Raw genomic sequence first — 21,347 nt, 5'->3', positions numbered from 1 at the left:
AGATAACTGACTGGCAGTGATTCAAATGGCAACAACCCAGTTAATACTACAGAGTCACTTGAGGCGTTGGGTGAAGGTTGGTTAGATGTCGAGGTTATAACTGTTGTTTTAACTATATTTCAAAGTCTGTATTTAAATATGAAGTACCTCCTCACTACACACTTAAATAGAAATCATTGGCTGTGTTTACATGCACACTAATATTCCACCATTATTCTGAATATGACGATATTGTGAATTTGATGCAAGTCAGCCTGGAGCCTGTCCTAGCTGACATTGGGGGAGAGGCGGGGTACACCCTGGACAGGTCACCTATCACAGGGCTGACACATAGAGACAGACAACCATTCACACTCACATTCACACCTACGGCCAATTGAGGGTGCTTTCAGATCTAGAGTTGTCTTGCTTTGGTACGAATCAGAGACTAATTGTTGCATATTTGCCTAGAGTTGGTCCGTGTTCTCACGGCAGCATTTACAAGTGGACCAGATAAAATGCCTTGTGTGAGAAAGCTGCTCTTGATTGGTCAGAATTGCCATGTGGGAAAAATCCAGGAAGTAAACCAAACGTTGAAGAAGAGTACACTTGCAAGATTAATGAGACACTTTCTAATGTCACAATGGAGGGACAACTACGCAGGTTGATTTTAGCGCTGCTCATCGTGGACTATATTGCTGTCATTGTTCATTTTAGTCAAACCATACAGTTTGAAAACGAGGCGTGGCTCCAACTAGAAAACGATGTTTTGATGCATTGGATGTGCTGAATGTGCATATTAAGGCAGTACAGGAGGAGGTGCACATTAATAATCCTCCAGGACTGTAACATGCTCATGTTTAACCCAAACAATGTGTCATGTGACTGCAGTTGGTTCACATCCAGGTCGCAACACGTTCTCACCACAAACGAACCGCACCAGAGTTTGTTTGTAACTGGACCGAGACCACCTCTTCAAGAAGGTCTCGGTTGTTTTGGTGCGCACACGAGTTCGATTGCTGTGTTCATACCTGCCCAAACGAACCGCACTTAGGGAGCAAATGACCTTGAGTTGGATTGAACCGAACCAAACAGGGCAGGTGTGAAAGCACCCTTAGAGTCACCAATTAACCTGCATGTCTTTGGACTGTGGGAGGAAGCTGGAGTACCCGGAGAAAATCCACGCTGACACAGGGAGAACGTGCAAACTCCACACAGAAGTGCTCCCCCACCCCAGGGTCTTGGACCCACCACCCTAGATTTGAACCAGGAGCCCTCTTGATGTGAGGCGACAATGCCGACCACTGCGCCACCGTGCTGCCCTATTGCCAGTTCTCTTCATTTTCCAACAAAGACATGTGGAATATGCCGGTATCATTTGGGTTTTGATAATATTCTATGGGCATGTTTACAGTGCATTCGGAATATGTGTTTCATTTGGGGTTTTACCACAATTTGTGACACAGTCTCTTGCCTGGTGCAGTCAGCTCTGTGTGCTGTACACAAACCACCTCACCAACAGTTTGCGGGTGTAGAGATACATGCCCAAAACAAAACCCTACATTTCTGCTAAGAAGAGGAAACACACTAACTGTTAAACATTATGAAAGATTTGATATCAACATGTTTTTGGATATGCGCAAATATCACAATGCCGACCTTTTCAAGAAGTTGGTTAAAGGAATAAAAGAGGGAGGCTGCGTTCAGGCGCTCCACTGCCATTCCACTTTTTCTATATTTTAATGTGATGAACGATGTGTCAGGGCACGTTAGGCGGAGTATGCACGGCTGCATGTCAACAGGAATATTAGTGGAATATTAATTTTCATTAGTCATAGAAACGGCTTAGAAAGAATATTGTCTACTTCAGAACAATGGAAAAAACATGGTATTTTGTGCATGTAAACCTGATCATTAAAGTGCAGTTGAAACAACATACGCAGCATTACACAGCATGAAAGCCAAATTTAGCCCTGCTGATCACCAAATTATCAGTAGGGTTTTGCTGGCTGTGATATTTGGTGTACAAAAGAACATTATAGCTGAGATACAACCGATTACTGCAAGGTATAAAAAAACAAACATGCATTTAGAATCTATTTGGAAATCAAAGTTCTGGCTCAAAAGATGGAAGTCTGAGGAAACTTTGGTCATTAAAAATGGATTAACAAGACCACCCGGTGTGACTGTGCAACAGAAAGCTCACACCTACCTCCACAATCACACCTATGCTGCCTATTCCTGCCCGAGTAGAAATAGTTTCTATCGGCCTGCCCACTTAGCACAAGGTGGCCTTGCATTGCCTTTGTTTTTAAATGTCATCCTGCAACCTATTTTTACAGACTGGCTTCTATTTATTTTATGGTTTCTTTCAATCTCTCTGTTTTGTTGGACTCTGTGATTGTGATTTTACTTTTTCACTCATATTTTCCCACTATGTTCATATGATGTTTGTTGCTTAATTTCTGCTGTGCTCTTTTTTTTTAGAGCCTCTCACTGTACGTCCTCTAATTGTGTTTCATCTTCTCCCCACTTTGTACATCTTTGCTTTGAAAGTGTTCTATAAATAAATCACTCACTGAATAAGTATGTGTAATAACTGTCCACACTGTGGTTAAATTAAAGACAAGCTCATCATTTCGTATCAAATTTTCTTCACTAGTTATGTTATGCATGGGTATTGTACATATATTTGTGTATATTATATATGTATGCATATTCCTATAGGTGTATAAGTGGGTATATGTATTTATAAATGTGGATACATGCATGTACATGTGTTAAATCCTCACAGTCACAGGTTTCCTGAGTGTTAAAGTTTCCCCAGAAGCACAGGTGTAGCCATGCAAGATTACAAACAGAGCAACAGGTTGTAGTGATCATCATGACTGACATCTACCTAAGTGCAGTACCTGAACATGGCCAGCAGGGCGGCTCCTGTGAGGCTGCGGGTGAACTCCTGCAAGTCTTCATCAGTCAGCCTCTGACTCTCAGGAACCAGCGTGATCCAGCTTGGGGCAGCGTGACGTTCCCGGTGCACGCGGCGGACAACACTCGCCGGGAGACGCTGAAGCAGTCGCATCAGTCGAGACTGCAGGCACACATACATAAAACACACACACACACACACACAAACACACACACATTCAACATTAGCGTTATCATCCAGAGACACATTCGCACAGTCTGCCGTAAACAGATCTGTGATATCGCTCTTTTTCTCCAGGAGTTGTGCATTTCATTATTGTGTTGTTAGAGCGAAGAGAGCCAGCCAAGTCCTGAATGACAGGTTATAAATCAAAGGAGTGTGACAGCGAGCAGCTGAAAATGTGCTCACAACTTGCTCAGTCTGTGTGTGTGTGTGTGTGTCTGAGAGAGAGGCTTACCTGCCAGCGGCCATGGTTGGAGGGATGGTAGAAGGAGGCAATGCTGTTGAAGAGGCAGGTCAGCTGTTTCTGTGCAGGGTTTCCTGGTCCTCCCTGCAGCAAATAAATCAGGTAATAACCCTGATTAAACATCAATGAAAAGAACATATTTTTAATGTGTTTTAAGAGAAAAAGTCTGCGGAGTGTGTACCAGGAGTGCTGTGATCCACAACACCAAGTGTCCAATGTCATAGGAGTTGGTGAGATACCGCGGTGCCACCATCTGACTGACCCCGACTGGAAGGTTCAGACTGCGCAGGATCCTGGTGAAGATCTACACACACACACACACACAGTGTACAGTCACTCACAAGGCCCAGCGGTCCCCAATAAAATACCTTAACAGACACACTTTACATCCACATAATCCTCCTAATGACTCACTGTGGGAATATAAGGGGTCCAGTCCACGTAGCCGATGTTATCGTTGGCGAGGCGAGCAAACAGGTTCACTAGGTGCTGCAAAACAACATCAGGCAAACAATTACTGCAAGTACAAAGAACATTCCCAGAAGTGAAGGCCGTCATTCCAAGAATTAAATATAGCCACTCTAAAAAAAAAAAAAGGATGTTGAAGGAAGTGCGTGCAGCCAGGCCACTTCAGGCCAGGAGGCTGCATGAAAGCAGAGCAGAGCCACAAATGGAAAATCTTATCTGCATGCCGAGTGAAAACCGACCAATGCTTCAACAACATTTCAACATTTCAATCATCGTCGTCAGGAAATGTGTGTCATTCCAAATTACTCCATCCATATTTAGGAAACTGGAGAGCTACATGAGTCATCGCTCAATCATTTGAAAATGTTTTTGAAAAATCCACCACTTGCTGTGGCAGATTTACACAGAAATTTGAGAGGTGGAATTCTCATTCATTTCAACTTCATTTAAGTTTGAACAAAGACTTTAACTTCCAGAAGTGAACTAGGTGTCAAATAAAAAGAAAAATACCAGAAATATTGTGTGTGTATACATTGGCGGACTATGAGACAGTCGGCCCCTGGAAACAGTTATGCAAAAAGTCCCACCACCTCCCTTAAACAGGAGCAGGACACTTGGACTTTGTGGTGGCTTTGCTTATTTATTTTGTTGTTTTGCAGCTTTTTGTAGTCGTTTCATGTCTTTTTGAGGTAATTTTCTTTACTCTGTCCCACCAACAGGAAATGGGTTCTGATGCAGTTCCTGCACCTAATTTTGAACCATTCAGAGCATTTCAACCAAAAATAGATTGGTTCGGAAACTGAAAAGTTGGTTCCCAGCTAGAACCAAAAAAATAGCAGTTTTTTTTATCTTAACCTGAAGCCTGAACTGCGATGACGTCAGTGGGCGTGTCATATTCTACAGGTTGGAAAGAGAGGATGGCCCTGTTTCCAACCAAACCCTTCAGACATGGTACCTAGATGGGATATTTAAAAATAGTGTGTTTGTGCATTTAGTCCTTCTCAGGCAAGCTCAGGGGTTTAGTGTTGCTGGAGCCCACAGGAACAACACTCTGCAATGCTTTTTTTCTCAGAGTGAGGATTAGAATATATGCAGGTCATGTAACCTGGTCAAAATGAATATATATAAACACTTGAGGATCCACTCATTACTAAAAGTGTATGTCATATAAAAACTAAAGTGATGGTCAAAGTTGTCACAGTGAAATTTAAGGTGTGTTGATGGATTCATGTCGTCACCGTGAATTAAGTTATTGTTTTCTCAGACTCCAGCTGCTGCAAGAGGCAGCAAAACATCCTTTCATTTTATAGTTTACTAATAAAACTCTCCACAGTATGAACAGTGGTTACATGAGCCTCAAAACCAGCAGAGTGAGGACGGTCACTCTGAGCAGAGTATTGACCAATCAACAGACTGCAGTGTTCACAGCTCCACCTTTTAGTACCTGATCTGTGTGCTAGGTACCCCAACAGAGGGGGGACCAAAAATGGGGACGGTAAGGAACCGTTCCATTGGTACCATCCACAACTTTTCACAGTGGAAACGCGTGCTGAACTGAACCAAACCATACTGTTCAGTGGAAACGGGGCTTAAGTGAGAAGTCATCAAGAAAAAAGAGTGTGCAGTGGTCTCATCATTGATCCATGCTTGCCTTTGGATAAAAAATATTAGAACAAAAGCTCAAAATGCCCTTTGTTGATGATGCATCCTTGATAACTGGTTCTGATCAAAACTGGTGGAAACACAGGCTGGTTGACTGGATAGTGCCAAGGTAACAAGATCTGAAGACAACCAGTTCAAGAAGCAGAGCTAATTTGGTGGAAAGGAGGTATTTATGGTTGTTTTGCCCCTTTTTGTAGTTATGTTGTATCTCTTTGCAGTTGCTGTGTAGCTCTTTGTGGTCATTTTGAGTCTCTTCCCAGTTGGCACATGTTAATTTGAGTGACATTTTGCAGGTGGAGACCAGGGAGGCCCCCTGAGGTCTGTGTATGGTAGACCCGTTCAGTAATCCAACCATGTGTGTATGCGTGTGTGTGTGTGTGTGTGTGTGTGTGTGTGTGTGTGTGTGCGCGCGCTTCTCACCCCTTCCCAGCTTGGCTGATTCTGCACTGACAACCAAAGATTCATCAATTCCTCAAACCACAACCTGAGAACACACACAAAAAGACATTATATTCACACACACACCTGAAGTAGAATTCCCCTCATCTATCTCCAATTCCCCAAAATATAAACTCGCTCCCTCCCTGGTTGATCCTGGAGCAGTGAGAGAAAAACTGAAGCGGAAAAATAGAGTATTAAAGATGATGTATTGTGGAAACTGTGCGGAAACTGCTGATGAATCCAAGAGTAAATCCAGACAAATAGCTTGCGAAAGAGCGAACACACTGAAGAATGCGGTGAACGCTGTGAAGAGGCTTGGTAGCTGGAACACCACCATGGAGGGTGCAGAGAGAGAGAGGGGCAAAGGTTTTCCAAGGCAGCAAAATAATAGCAAAACAAGGAGAGGGGGAAGCACTGGTCATGCTAAAAAAAACATTATTTATTGACTCTCCCAGGTGCAGAGGTGTAAACGCTTGCAGAGCCTGAGAAAGGGGATTATTCATGACATGCCTGAGGCGATGCATGGTCATAAGATCCAACCAAATTAGACTTTCCATCTCAGGACCAAAAATGGCAATTAATGCAACATATTTTACCTTTTTCCCTGCTGGCAGAGATTGTTCTATAAATAAACAAAGGGTACATTTCAAACTTTATACACCCTTTGTGTTAGCTCTGGCCGAGACAAGCTGCACTTGGCATGTGATCTTGTTCCTAAACAGAGCCGTTCAAGTTGGCCCACTTACAGGAAGCTCTGGCTGTGCTCCTCTGGGGGCATTATGGTGGGCAGGAACAGCTCCATGTTGCTGACGGCCTTCTGCATGACCATGTCAAACACGCACAGCAGGGGGCGCCACTCATCCAGCATCTCCTTGGTGGACGACGCGGGGAAATACCTGGGAAATTCACAAAAAAACACACACACACACACACACACACACACACACACACACACACACACACACACACACCGAGCGAGGACAGACATGAGCACAAATAGATGCAGACAAGCAAAGACAGAGTGGAGATACAAATACACACATTGATCTACAGCACACAGCTCAACTGGAGATCAAAGCAACGCATTATCCGGTGCACAAATTACATGATCACAGAGGATGAGACTTACAGTCTGCAGCTTTTGATCAAAGCCTTCAAAATGTGGTCCACTGAGCTGCAAACAAGCAGAGAGAGGAGGTATGTGTGAGTGTATGTTTGTGAAGGAATCCTGCTTTTACTATTTTGTGAGATCCACACGCCCCCACCCAGGATTTAAAAAACTAAAAGACTAATTTCATCACTAATTAGTCTTTTGCTTATTTTTTTTTTAATTATTCTTATAAAGTCAGTAAAATGTCAGAAAATAGTGACCATGAAAGCCCGAGGTAACATCTAAAAATTCCCTTTATTGTCTGACCAACAGTGGTTTTGATGTGTTTTGACTGGCTGCTACCTCGGCCAGGTTTCTCTTATAAAAGAGATTTTCAATCTCAGTAGGACTTCCTGGTTAAATAAAGATTAAATAAATAAAAGTAACATAGTAGATTTGGAGCAAGAAAAGATGGAAACCCTACATGTAATATTTCAGAAAACAGAGACTGTTTTGTATCTTTGCTTGATAATTTACTGTTCTTGAACATTATTTATTAAATGGAGCTGACCACGGGGGAGCTGCACTGGATCAGTCGCGAGGGTTAGGATTCAGGGTCCCTTCTGGTTGAAAGCCCATAACAGTTGACGAATGGTTCCAGCACTATTTGACATAAACTATTCTCTAAGTTCTTTAGGAAACTGTCAGGAGGACTGTCGTTTGTTCGTTTTTCCAAGCCTGGAGCTCTGTCCCTGTCTCGAACTGTCTGTTTTGCACAGGAAGGTTTAAACTAAGTGAAATTAGCCACAAGTATTGCAGTGGCAGCCATCTTAATTCTCAGAATGCTTAGGAAAGGTGCTGAAACACTTCCTTTAGCATAGGATACACTGGTCCATCCTTTATGAGAGGAAATGAGATAATGGAGGGTGGGCGCAAGCAACCATTCTCAGTGTGACAACCTTCCCTTTTGTGACTGGTAAGCATTTTGCTTTTAATTGAAAGTGCAACTGAAGATAAATGGGAAAGGTGGAGAGGGGGAATGACATGCAGCAAAGGGCTGTGGGTTGAAATCAAGCCTGTGATGCTGCGCACACTACAAGGTGAGCTAGAGGTTGCTCCGATATTCCTTTTTTCATTTCAGTTCCACGTGACAAAGGACGATCAGGGAGGCAAAACCTTCGCCCTAATGGAAGCATCTGAAACTCAACATGGACAGGTTGTTGAGAGTCGGAGACAATAGACTGAGCTTTAGAGGTGACCCAGATGCTGTAGATTATTATCACTACTGATAATGAGCTGAAAGATGGATTTAAAACATCTTAAGTACCCGCAAGTCAAAGGCACATATTGTGGGTTGGTAAATCATTCCTTGCTTTAATGTAGTAAGAAAAGAATTCTAGACATCCTTTATACTGTAATGCATTTTTCCTCCTCACATTTTCTGAATCAATTAATATTCTGCGGGCTGGATGGAAAGCTTTGGCAGGCCAGACGTGGCCCGCAGGCCACCAGTTGACGATCGCTGCTCTAGCCCCGGCTCACTTTCCCCAGGCCATGTTCTTTCCTCCAACTCCCCAGACATGCCATTCTCCTCCTGCCCACCACACGCCCTCAGGACTTCCCACTGGTCCAAGTCACCTGCCTCCCAGTCACCTGACTCTAACTCACCTGTTTCCACTTTCCCTCATCAGCCCCACAGCACATATATGAGCCTCTTCTCCCAGTCAGTTTCCAGCTTGTCAATGTCGCTGTGTCCTGAAACCTGTCTCTGTGCCTTTCTGCCCTGTTTTGGTTACCTGTGGATTATCAGTTGCTGCTGTTTGGACTTTCTACCCATGCTCGTGAGCTTTTGAATCACTTTTGTCAATAACTCATTCAGCTGTCTCTGTCTGCCTCGACTGTCTGTGTTTGTGCTCTTCCCTTGCTGCCTCGCAGTCACCCCAGTGACAGGAAAGAGGTTAACTTTGTCAGTTTAGGGTTTGGACTAGAATTGTAACAGAGCTTTACTGATACAAATAATACGCCTATCTGCTTGTGATTATTGATACCACTGTTGTGTCTGTGGGGTAAATATGAAGCTACAGCCAGTAGCCAGCAGACTCAAAAGCCCCATTTCCATCGAGCAGTACGGTTCACTTCGGTACGCTTTTTTTCCGTTTCCCCTGCAGAAAGTTGTAGATGGTACCAATGGAACCGTTCTGTACCGTCCCCATTTTTGGTCCCCCCTCTGTTGGGGTACCTAGCACACAGATCTGGTACTAAAAGGTGGAGCTGTGAACACTGCAATCTGTTGATTGGTCAGTAGGGGACGGTCACTCTGCTCAGGCCTGAGTTGTGGCTGGTAAGAGTACTGTTAGCAGTTGAAACACTAGGGTCTAGGTACCATGTCTGAAGGGTTACTTTTGGTTCCAGAGGTACCATACAGAAAGTGTTTGGTGGAAACGGGGCTTGAACGTCTCTATTGTTGCCTTCTCCATTCTTTCTTTCGAACCTGTAGAATATGTCACGTCCACTGTGGTCCACTGTCGTCGCGATTCAGGCTTCAGGTTAAGGAAAACCTGCAGTTTTTTTGGCTCTAGCTGGGAACCAACTTTTCAGTTTTTGAACCAATGTATTTTTGGTGGAAATGCTCAGCTAAAGGTACAGTTACCCACAAAATCAAAAATACATTGTTAATCAGTCTAGATTGTTTTGGTGTGAGTTGCCGAATGTTGGAGGTATCAGTCGTAGTCGAGATGTCTGCCTTCTATCCAATATAATGGAACTAGATTATACTCGGCTTGTGGTGCTCAAAGCCCCAAAAAATTCATGTAAGAGCTATTTCTTTTCTACCAAACTGCAGCTGCCAACCGTATCACCACACAGAAGGAACCATGCATTTACTGCTAGCTCACCTAGCACCACTGAGCTGGCTAATGTATCTCAGCTGAGGAGGACACCATTAATATTTGCATCTCACACTGTCACGAGACTCTCCTCCATGAGTAGATGCACGCTTCCTCCTGCATGAAGATATTGGTGGGTGTAGTTTGCTAGATAGAAAATAGTTCCTACATGAAACTGTTCACAACAAGGTCTGTGGATTATCTTGAGTAACCAGATCATGATTTCTGGAAAGAGACATTGCTGTTGAGTTTTTCCATCTAATGCTGTTATATTTCAGAGAAGGCAGATATCTCTACGGCCGATATCTCCAACACTCGGCATCTCACACCAAAACAATCTCAACTGGTAAATAGCACTACAGATAAGAGGAAATATATGTAATTTGGATTTTGGGGTAAACCCTCGCTTAAGTGGTTTTCGTCACCTTTGGAAAGAGCCAGGCAACTGTTCCTCTTGTTTCCTGTCTTATGCCAGGCTAAGTTAGCCGGCTGCTGGCAGTAGCTTCATATTTAGCACATTACTTCTGACAAGAGGTCAGCGTAAAAGGAAAAACTTCATACTTGGGAAACCAGATGAGTCCAAGGTGCTCGGTTTTGGAGTAGACGACCCTCTCGTACAGATCATAAAGTGGTCGCCATGGCAACTGCAGGTCATCCCTTGACAGCAGTTCCTTCTTCCTGTTTGAAAAAAAAAAAAGAAGCCAATTACTGACTGTTTATGAGGATTTTTGCAGGTCTCGAGTCAGACTCTTTGATATTAAAACCCCAGTCAAGACAAAATGATGGTAATACTGTTCCATTGAAGTGAGAAACTACAGGGTGTCTGAAAAGAGTCTGTAATCGTGGGAAAATGAGTCACTACCTATCGGGCTGCACTCGACATGATGACTGCCAACTTCCAGACATGTCTGCAAACACAGCGCTGTGATTCTTTGTGTTCATTAAAGCATAACTGGACTGACAGCTGCAGACATTAGTAATTTGCAGGTGTAGACTCGGCTGGTAGAAAATACAGTACAACCCTCCTATAAGAGACTCCATAGAGAAAAATGAAGACCACGCAGCGCAGTTACCTTTTTGTAATGATTCCTGATTTTTCAAACACCCCGTTAAGCTTTTAAATTGCACACTAACTGATGAGTGCTTTATAAGCTTTAAAGCAGAGCAGGAGTTTTAATCCTCCTGAGAAACTTTCACACTGCGTCCTTTGTACTCTATTACTTTGTAAAAATCACAATTTCTATAGGAATAAACCCCACAGAAAGGTTGAGAGTCCCCGCACTGAAGAATATGCACAATTTCCAAGGCCTCACATTCCTCTTGTCGTCTCCTCTCTCATTCATTTAACAGACTCTCATTGGGGAGACTTGAAAAATGAAGGAAAGAAGAGACAATCGGGGAAATGACGGTGAAAAAAAAAAGGAGAAGCCAACGGAGACCTGATGCGTGATGTTGAGTATCAAATTCATCTCTCAGCTGTGAGACCTGGTACTTAATATACGGTTAGCCCAGATCTTTCTCTTTTCATCTAATGGAAAACACTAAGACAAATGACATCTACATTAAGAGGTTGTTTTGTGATGGATGTGAAAATCGTGGAAACAACTGGAGACAAATGGGACGTGATGAATGTGACCATCTTAGAGAATATCCTGCAGTCACTTGAGTAGTGACTGATCTGATTTGAGGGACAAAAGCAGGGAGTTACGATGTAGGTCAGAGCTTAAAAACTAATGAATGTACTGTTAGGCAAACATACTTTACTGTCCTTATTACCGTGTGTAGGTGTGTAACTAAATACATTTACTCCAGCACCGTACTCACTGTACTGACCTATTTATTTGGGAGAAGTCCGATTTTTTTGTCTTTTTTAAAAAAGAAAAACAGGAATAGGTGCAAAATAAACACAGTCAAAGTATCAAAACGCTCAGTCCACAGAAAAATGCTCACAGTTTGTATTCAGAAACTGTGCCTTTAAACGAGCCGTCAGGATTTCTTTGAATTTGTGGTGTCACAAGTACTATACTATATCCACCTTAATCCTGAGGGCCCTACTGTAGAAATGATTATGGGCGCAACTTTCAGTGAAATAGCAGAAGTATCAGTAAGCTAGTTAGTCCCATAGACTGTCTGTGGTTAGTCCCAGTGGCTACTCTTGGTGGCTAACCGCTAATGTTGCCAAAGGTACCATTGACATGAGAAATAAAACCACAAGAGTTTCACCAGACATAGCGCAAAAGTATAAAATCGGAATTAGCAGAAGAGAATGACACGTAGACTGACAGGTCCGTCACTCAACATCAGTACAACAAACCTTGACATATGTATTTAGTCATTAGGGCTGAGAATGTGTTACTGATTTACCGTACTTCCTTTATATCATATAAACAATGAATGCCAAAATTATTATTATTATTATTTCTTTTACTCCTACTTTATATTACTATTACTGAAGTCTGCTGCTAAATTCAGCTCCATGTTTTGCTCAGAACAGTTTTTAATGAATCAGACGTTAATAAGACGTGTAAACTGTCATCACATTTATTCACTTTACATGGAGCTACAGTTAATACTGAATTATGTTAAATGTTTGCCGAATGTGCTAGTATCTCTTAAAAAGTCGTCAGAAATCATAAATCATCTTTAGAAGGAGCAGATGTTGACCTTAAGCTAGCTCGGGCCGTGTTAAAGTTAAAAATATTTTAACGGAGCAAGGCAAGCTAATTGCTAGCATGCTTGGTTGAAAAGGAAAAAAAGTGCTTTGAGATGGCTGTCAGTGATGTCAGAGCTATAACAGGTGCACGTTTTATTTCCCAGTTACTCTTGGAGAGAAGAGTAGAGCACTGTAAACAAACTGTTGTCATTGGAAATCACCGGTTTTGGTTCAACTGGAAGTTGCACCCATATTTCATGCAAGGTACTGTATCATGGGGGCTAGGAATAAGGTGGATACCTCGGGCCATCACAAGCACCCCCAACTCGGGGCCATTTGGTCTCAGGGGGCCCAAAACCCCTTTTTGGGACATGTTTCTGGCGAAGCGATGTAAATGCAAATATTAGGGCACTATGATGGCAAGGAGTATCCTGACTAGGGATGGGTATCGTTAAGATTCTATCGATGGAACTGCTTTTATCGATATTCCTTATCGATTAGGTACTTTAGTGGTACTCTTATGGGTTATTTTTCATTGCTAAATAAATTGCTTTTTAGAAAATATATTAATTATAGAAAGAATAAATTCAGAACAGGATCAGTGAATATTTTAAATAGAACATATTGTTGTTTCCAGAGCAGCAACAGTATTTTTTACAACAGCAAAGTCACTATATAAATAATATTCCTGACATCACAATAATGAGTGAAGTTTAGTTTATATCAGTCAGTCCTCCTGTCCTCTGTCCTCTGTCCTCCTGTCCTCTGTCCTGCTCCCTCTCTGCTGATGTGATTCACTCTGTGCAGGTAACATTTAGTGCTGGTAGAGAGAGGAGAGACTGTTTGCATCAGCCAGCAGCTTAGTTTAAAAGTATTTGCCCAATTTTAAGATAAGTGTCAAACTAAGTTAGTCTACATACAGATGGCTGGTCATTTGAGCTTATTAGTCGCAATTCGCTATTAACCGAACTAGTGTGCTGTCCTTGTGTAAAACATAACTTTAGTGGCGCTGGATGGAGACTGCGGACAGATTAGGTTAATTGGTGACTCTAAATTGTCCGTAGGTGTGAATGTGAGCGTGAATGGTTGTCTGTCAGTCCTGTGATAGTCTGGTGACCTGTCCAGGGTGTACCCCGCGTCTTGCTCAACATCAGCTGTAATAGGCTCCAGCCCCCCTGCAACTGTGTCCTAGGATAAGCAGTTACTTAAAATAAATGAATGAATAAATGCTAACTTGGTATTTTCTTCACGGCTTCCAGTTCTGTACCAAAGAGGCAAAGGGGACTAAATGTGAAGGTATAGTGGGCAAATCATGTAGCTGGTGATCGGGTCACATAGCTGCTCCAGCTGTTGCTATACCTACTTGTTCTCTCTAGTGATGTTCCTCATCTAGCTTGTCTGGCAGATTTTAGGGAAGTGTACAGACATTGTCCCCTTCAGCAGAGGAATGTGAAAGCATCTCTCTAGTGACAAACTTTGTATGGATACAAGTCAGTATAGTCAAAGTTAGACATTTTAGGGGACATAAACATAAGAAAAACACAAGTTTGAGGGGAGGAAGACTCCCTAAAAAACTTCCATCTTTTTGGCATGTTGCTCCTTCCTAAACAGACATATAGCTGTGGCCCTATGTCACTTACAAGTTTAAAACGGTTCTACCAAAATCAGACAAGATAGTTATGTTTAAGTAACAGTTTGACACCTTTAAATGTCAAATTATCCATTTTTTTAAACAGAGTAAAGGACAAAAGAAATACAAACGAGCTTTGTTTTTCTTCTTTCCTATATCACATTTATCATCTAGTGACCCCCAAGACAAGACGACGCTGCTCGGCCCTGTGAATGGAACATTTACTTTTTAAAAAAAAAAACGCCCAGAAAGAACTGCAGGGATTCCCGTACCATTGGAGTACTTCAGGCCTGAAATATCACCTCAACGCAAAGCATGTAGCAGCGAACCCAGAGGTCTGAGCTAGCAAAGTCTCTGAAGCTAGCACTAGCAGCCAGCCTCGCCAAGCCACACTCGACCAGGCGTTCAAAGTGAGTAAGTCTACCTGTGACCAACTAACTAACTCCCTTGCACAATCGCGTTGGACTGCAGACCAGTTTGGGTGGTAGAGGACTTTGTATCCAAAATCCAGTAGCTTTACTACGATACATCTGCCAAAATTCATTTGAATGGAAAGTTCAATACTACGTCCAAAGACTATTTCTATGTTCGTCATGTGTTTTTGTTACCACTACAAAACATACATGGAAGTTATATTACTATTGCCCAAAAATCAGTCTAAGCTGCCTTTTTAATTTTCACTCCATCAACAAAGACAAAATCTCAAAATTGGACGGCATTCGGCTTTTATTATTGTCCATCGAAATTAACCATCTGTTAAAACTTCAGGGTTGCCAGCAGCATTTTGCACTTAAATTTTGAAATTGAGCTCTTTTGAAATTGTTGCTCTTTTCATATGAATTCTCTAAATGTGCTTACTTGAATGAATATCTACCACTGTGTTCATTATGATGCAGCAGATGCCTTTCTATAATTAAAATAACACATTCAGAGGATTGCCTTCACTGAGGTACCTGCTCTCTGAGTGCTTGCTAAATTGCTTTTGTTTTTCTTTCTCGAGTCTGCAGGTTGTCTAAAGCTCCAAATGGCAGCAATCCAAATGGCAGTGAGGTAAGTGAAAAATCCACTTTAACACGTCATGGGACTTGACATTGGTGCAGCCTACTACTTGTAGCACAGTGATGTGTACCAGTCGGGCTGCTCTCTGATCTCATTATAGTAAGGATACAAAAGGGAAAGAGAGGCCACAGCTTTCTACGTTCAAAAGCTCTCATTGCTATAAAAAAGATGTTCGACTGTCATTGTCTGTTATACTGACTTTAGTTCATGTCATGTTTTATGAGTTATGTAGTTATTTTACTGCCTTGTACTTCATACTATAACCCATCCATCCAGCCTGCAGCAAGCTACCCAAACATGCTTCTCCCCAGCTACGTCCTCCAACTCCTCCTGAGGGATCCCGAGGCATTCCCAGGCCAGATGGGATATGCAGTCCCTCATGATCTGGGTCTGCCTCGGGGTCCACAGGAAGGCGTTCAGATCAGATGCTTTAACCACCTCAACTGGCTTCTTTTATCAATATAAAAGAGCTGCAGTTCTCCACACTCCATCCAGATGTCTGACCTCCACATCTTGTCCCTGATTTGAGATGATCCCTGGGATTTGATGCACACGGTAAGCTATCTTGCTAGCAAATGTTGGTCAGCTTGCTGATAAATACCGTGAAATATGATGTTATTGGTATTGGTTTAATTTTCTTAGGTTCCATGCCTGTCTTTTGACTCAGGCAGCATCTCTGATGTGGGGCAGTTTGTAATTTTCATGACCATTATCATACAGTATTTGCTGTTAAAACAAGGCAACAATCAATGTTTCCTCCAGACATACTTCTTTTCTATTGGTTGAGGCTGCAACATTGCTAGTTAGAGTTTACCTCAGTTGCAAATTTGCCACCAGAAGCAAATCTTTTATTTGCCCTTTTGCTCACAGTGAATGGAAGTAAACAGGAGGGGAACATTAGCCAATGTTTATTTCGCTCATGTGTGACCCCGCCCTTATGCTGATGATACTCCGATCTACTTGTTAGTTTTCAGTCTTGGCTCATACAAATTTAATGACATGTCAACAACCAATAGCTGCGCTCTCTCCAACACCAAACAAGAAGCCGCAAACCGGCTAAAGAGTAATCATGGCGGGTACTCCGGGGAGGTGGACAAGTCTCGGTTCTCTTGGACTGTGGGAAAGGAGGAGAAGCTGGTGGAGTAGTGGTGCAAACTGTGTTTAATTTGGCGTGCATTTAGTCAGCCAACCAGCACTTATTTTATTCAGAAATCTTAATTTTTGAAACTCACGGTCCCCCCACGGTCTCCTTCTACTAAAACACTGCAGCTAACCAACAGAGGCTAATAGCGAATTGAAACGCAAAAACAATGTGAAGATTATATTAATGCCAAATTAACAAGAATACTGTTGACATAAAGTGCCTTATATCTGGTGTGTCTAGAGTTATGTGCTTTTGCAGATATGTAATTGTGTATATTTCGTATTTCTTAAAGAGAGTTTGGTGTAATATTTTCCATCAGGAGCAGGATGGGAAATAATCTCAAGGAATCTAGTTGTCGTCTTGAAAATAGTGACCCTGCGAGATCCCAAGTCTTTACAAAATCTTATGGTATGTGATTAAAAACTCACACTGTCTTCAGATGTGAGAAGGTGTCAGACTTAAGTGTGTGGTTGGCATTAGTAAATACTCAGTGGCTTCAGCTAGTGCTAGTGACCAGGACCGATTGTAGGTCCCACATCCCCCCAATTCTTGCCTCCCTTCATTGGTTGTGAACTCTAGGATTCTTTTAATGTCAAGGCTTGACATGGTTTGGCCCCTGGTTATTTTACTAGGCCTCGAACTTCCTATGCGCCAAGTCGTAACCTGAGATCCTAAAGCCTACCTTTGTCCTAGTTGTCCCTCGGTCAAAGCTGGTGACCAAAAGTGATGGGCCTTTTGCCATCCCTAGACTCTGGAATTCTCTACCTTTGTTGTGTTTGCTTTTCTATACACTGTTTTTCTTAGTTCTTATCATTTTACCACATTTTTATTGTTTTATTCTCATGCATTTTTGAAGCACTCTGTAACCTTGATAAGATAGGTGCTATACAAATAAAGCTAGATCACTGTTATGTCTGTGTTTGTGTCACACCCACTTGAGAAGCTGAATGAGCAGCCTGGCGTAGCTCTGCATCATGTAAGGCTCCAGGTTCGGCAGCGTCACCAACTCATAGAGCAGCTTGATGAAGAGAATGTGGTCCTCTTTGCTGAACCTGCGGCCATACAGCTTCAGAAACCTGAGGACAGGGGTTAGGACATGTCACTGTCAGTGAGCTGCTGATCACTTCCTGCTTCACATGGCTGACCCATATCCTCAAAGTACAGTAAGTACATCAGTGCAGTACTTCAGCAGCCCAGTGTCTCAACATGAGAATAACCTAATTGACTCTGAAAATAATCTTAATGCCTTTAACAAGCAGTCTAATTTGCCATGATTCTTTTTAGCCTCTAATTCCTGTATGTTTTCTGTCTGTTGTTGTATTCTGGTATCTTTTTTTGTGATGTCATCCGTCCACAGTTGTACTTGTATATGAAATGTTTATTTTGTTGCCCATCTTGTACAGAACTCCCTTGCAGAACAGATATTGTGTCTGAATTGGACCTTTCTAGTTAGCTAAGGGGTAAATAAAGTTGATACCGAGCAGACAAATTCCAGTAAACTTAGAAGATGTTGTATATTAATTACTGATCACGTGTTAACTTGAATTTGTGGAGGAAATTTTGTTTTCCTCGCATGCCTCCATGGTGACGGGGCAATCCAAAAAAGGCAAACATTCTTTGTCCTGCCCAAGCACACTACATCCGTGTTTGAGACTGTTTGTATACTAGGGATATGCGTGATTAGTCACTTAAACGATTAAACGTGCGCTCCCTCGTTAGTCTGCACCAGAAATATTAGTCAGTTAAACCAATTAGAGTTTTAATACAGCACAGTGGAAAATTGGAGGGACATCCTCTCGTAAAGCCAGCGCGGTTTGGCAGTACTCTAGAAAATGAAAACAAGGTAGCATGCAGGCTGTGTCGGAAAACACTGGCATATAATCACTCGACTGGAGCAATGCACAACCACATTCAACTCAAGCATTTGGATGTTAACCTGCATGGAACGACGGCTGCTGCTGCTAGATGTGCAGGCCACACTCAGACCAATTTGACATAGTTCACCCTTAGACGCTGTGATCCCGCCCGGTCTGAGAAGATAACATAGCATGACAATGACCTTGCAAGATATGCTTCCACTTAACTTTGGTAAAGGAAGTTAATGGAACATGATGAGCCTGAATACACCGTGGCGAGACCTTTTTATAGACTAGTCGACTAATTAAAATTTTCATTTAGTCGACAGGGAAATTAGTCGCCAGGAACATGTGTTTGGGAAGCACTGCACACACAGTTGTATAAATAAGACTTGGATTATATTTCACAAATTGTGTGAGAGTTTGTAAACAGATGTTTTGATATAGTTTTGCTGTTGTGAACAATGTCCCCAATCAATCAATGAATCAATATGTATTATTATAGGAAAAACAATTCAATGAAACACATGTTAAGTTATTGATATAAAAATGATAATTTTGTTGGCAAAGTATTCCTTGCAGTCTCCTCTTTGCTATGATGAGGATATATTTGGCAATTAACTGCCCTTTTCTTAAGGTGTAATAGACCTAAAATGGAATATTTGGTTTTTAAAATTAACATTTATTATACCTGTGGCCACATGTAAGGAAATACTGACACACTGTACAATGTAAACGAAAGTGTTAAAGTGATTGTGATATGTTTGTGAAGCTGTGAGGTGTGATATCGTTGGGCTGATTGCAGTCAATCTGATAAAATAACTTCAAAAACCACATTCAGAATCTAAATAAACTGTGACAGTATAGACCATCATTACGAATGGGGTGTCAAAAGGTATCAGATACTTGAATGTGTTTTAAGATAAGATAAATAAGAGAAAGTTCTTTTTTATCCAAATTTAAGACTTTTGGGACAAATCATCTTTTGTTCTCAGGCATTAGGCTACAGGTATAAAGGTAGATTCTGTATATGTATGTTATCCCAAGTATTAAGAACTGGGTCCAGTAGTTGGTGTAAAGATTGGCAACATCAGGAATGTGGACTTCAACACAAAAGAGCTGGACTCTGGGTCCATTCTGAATGGAATGGACCGCAAGTGACTTGCGAACATTTCAAGTTTGTTAAAAACACACTTTATTTTGAAGTATAGTGAATTTCTGGAACCAAGCCTTTATTTTGAGGTGCTGTTTCCTGCTGTGAAATGAGCGACTAACGAACAGCAACTTGACAGAGGCAGCACACTAACTCCAGGATATGGCCAAACACAAATATGATGCTGAACATATTAAACTGTGTGGACCTTGAACTAATGATTAAGGAGAATTCTGGACCCTGTGGCTGAACCAGTAGGGAACCACTGAACTAGAAGAATGTTTGTAGCAATTAAGACCTCACAAAGTCAAATTTAAGACTATTAATCAATTGTTTTTTTAATTTTTGTAAGAGATTAATTGTCACAGTAATTTTTCGAGCTAAAATGTCAAACATTTGTCGGTTGAGCTTCTTAAACATGAGAATTTGCTGCTTTTCTTTGTAATTTATGCACTCAAAAAATAAGCAACTGGTTCAGCTTTAAAAGATTATGATAACAATATGCATGCATCTTTTTAAGTAGTCCCAACTCTGGCATTTTTGAGTCAATCCCATGGGTTTTTTATAATCTGACAAACTCAATTAGTTTAGTGAAACCAACATGATTTGCTTTGACCTTGCAAAATTTAATTAAATTGAGCCAATTTAATATTTATCGAAAATTTGATATTCTAACTTATTTCAATTCCATTCTACTCAAAAATGTCAAAATGTTTTTGATTTTGACCAGCGTCTTAAAATAAGTTGTCAACTGACTAAAACACATTCATTAAAGAAACATAATTTTTTTATGCTGAAAAACTTCTTTATTACCTCTGTCAAGGAGGTTATGTTTTCGCCGGCATTGGTCTGTTTGTCTGTTTGTTTGTCTGCAAAATAACTCAAAAAGTTCTGAAAGGATTTTGATGAAATTCAGGAAAGGTGAACCAAATTTTGGTGGTCATCGGTTGAAGCAAAGCAAAGTGGATAATAATAAAATAATAAATAAAGTCTATCATCTGACAGCCTCAGCAGCAATTCCAATTTCTAAAGACGGTGAAAATAGCGCCATCTGGTGGCCAGAAAGCATGTCTCATTCTACTTGCTAAATATTGTTGTAATTCTAAAGTTGAAATTAATGTTCTGTGAAAAATACAAAAAAACATATTATATTCTGTGTTGGTACAAAATAAAAATGAAATAAATACACCACAGTGTCTCCATGGTGAAGACATATATAACCTAATAATGATAGTGATGCAAATAACCTAATTGTGATGCAGGCTGCAAAATCTGATGCAGAGGAGGAGGGAATATCACCTACTTGGCGGAGGTCTGCACTTTTCTAGTTTTAAGTGTTATCCATGAAACCCATGAAGCAGAGTGTGATAGTAAATGAAGGGTCTTTGGATTTTGGACGGTTGGTTGGAGAAAATAAGCAAATTTTAGATGTCACTTTAAGTTCAGGAAAATTGTGAGGAGCATTTATTTATTTATTTATTTATTTATTTATTTTTTACAATTTTTTGACATTTTATAGACTGAACACTTGATCAATTAATCGTGAAAATAATCAGAGTAGTCCATACTGAAAATTATTGTTAGTTGGTCCTGATTTACATGCATGCACCCTCCTAATGCAGGCAGTGCCAGAGCTTCAGACAGCCTTTCAGTCATTACAAACTGCTCTGCTGAGTTTAAAATTGATTTTAAATGCTCAGAAAATGAAGTTTATGGTATTCTCAATGCTTGAGGATTTTAGCATCCTCACGTCTGATGGTAAATTAATTGAACGAGTGTCCTCATACAAGTACTTGGGTACATGGATAGATGACAAGCTTTCATTTAATGTACATATTGCTGCTCTAGTTAGGAAGCTTAAAGTGAAGGTTGGCTTTTATTTTAGAAATAAGTCTTGTTTTACTTTCAGTGCTAAGATTGTCTGTGATTCAT

General features: G+C 41.2%; 1 protein-coding gene across 1 annotated transcript in view; it reads right to left on the bottom strand.

Moving 5' to 3' along the window:
• Positions 1-21,347, bottom strand: part of LOC117247126 (proteasome activator complex subunit 4B-like) — a 60,571-nt gene that overhangs the window by 38,514 nt on the left and 710 nt on the right. The window contains exons 2-10 of the mRNA XM_033611399.2: positions 17,342-17,482; positions 10,482-10,598; positions 7,075-7,119; positions 6,692-6,841; positions 5,925-5,988; positions 3,789-3,863; positions 3,556-3,678; positions 3,366-3,458; positions 2,892-3,070 (exon numbers count right to left, since the gene is read on the bottom strand). Coding sequence (XP_033467290.2) covers positions 2,892-3,070; positions 3,366-3,458; positions 3,556-3,678; positions 3,789-3,863; positions 5,925-5,988; positions 6,692-6,841; positions 7,075-7,119; positions 10,482-10,598; positions 17,342-17,482 — 987 coding nt within the window. The remainder of the gene's footprint in view (positions 1-2,891; positions 3,071-3,365; positions 3,459-3,555; positions 3,679-3,788; positions 3,864-5,924; positions 5,989-6,691; positions 6,842-7,074; positions 7,120-10,481; positions 10,599-17,341; positions 17,483-21,347) is intronic.

The sequence above is a fragment of the Epinephelus lanceolatus genome, chromosome 21 (assembly GCF_041903045.1).
Source record: "Epinephelus lanceolatus isolate andai-2023 chromosome 21, ASM4190304v1, whole genome shotgun sequence".
Lineage (NCBI taxonomy): Eukaryota > Metazoa > Chordata > Actinopteri > Perciformes > Serranidae > Epinephelus > Epinephelus lanceolatus.
Note: the sequence above shows the minus strand (reverse complement) of the source record. Positions and strands in the feature narration are given on the sequence as shown.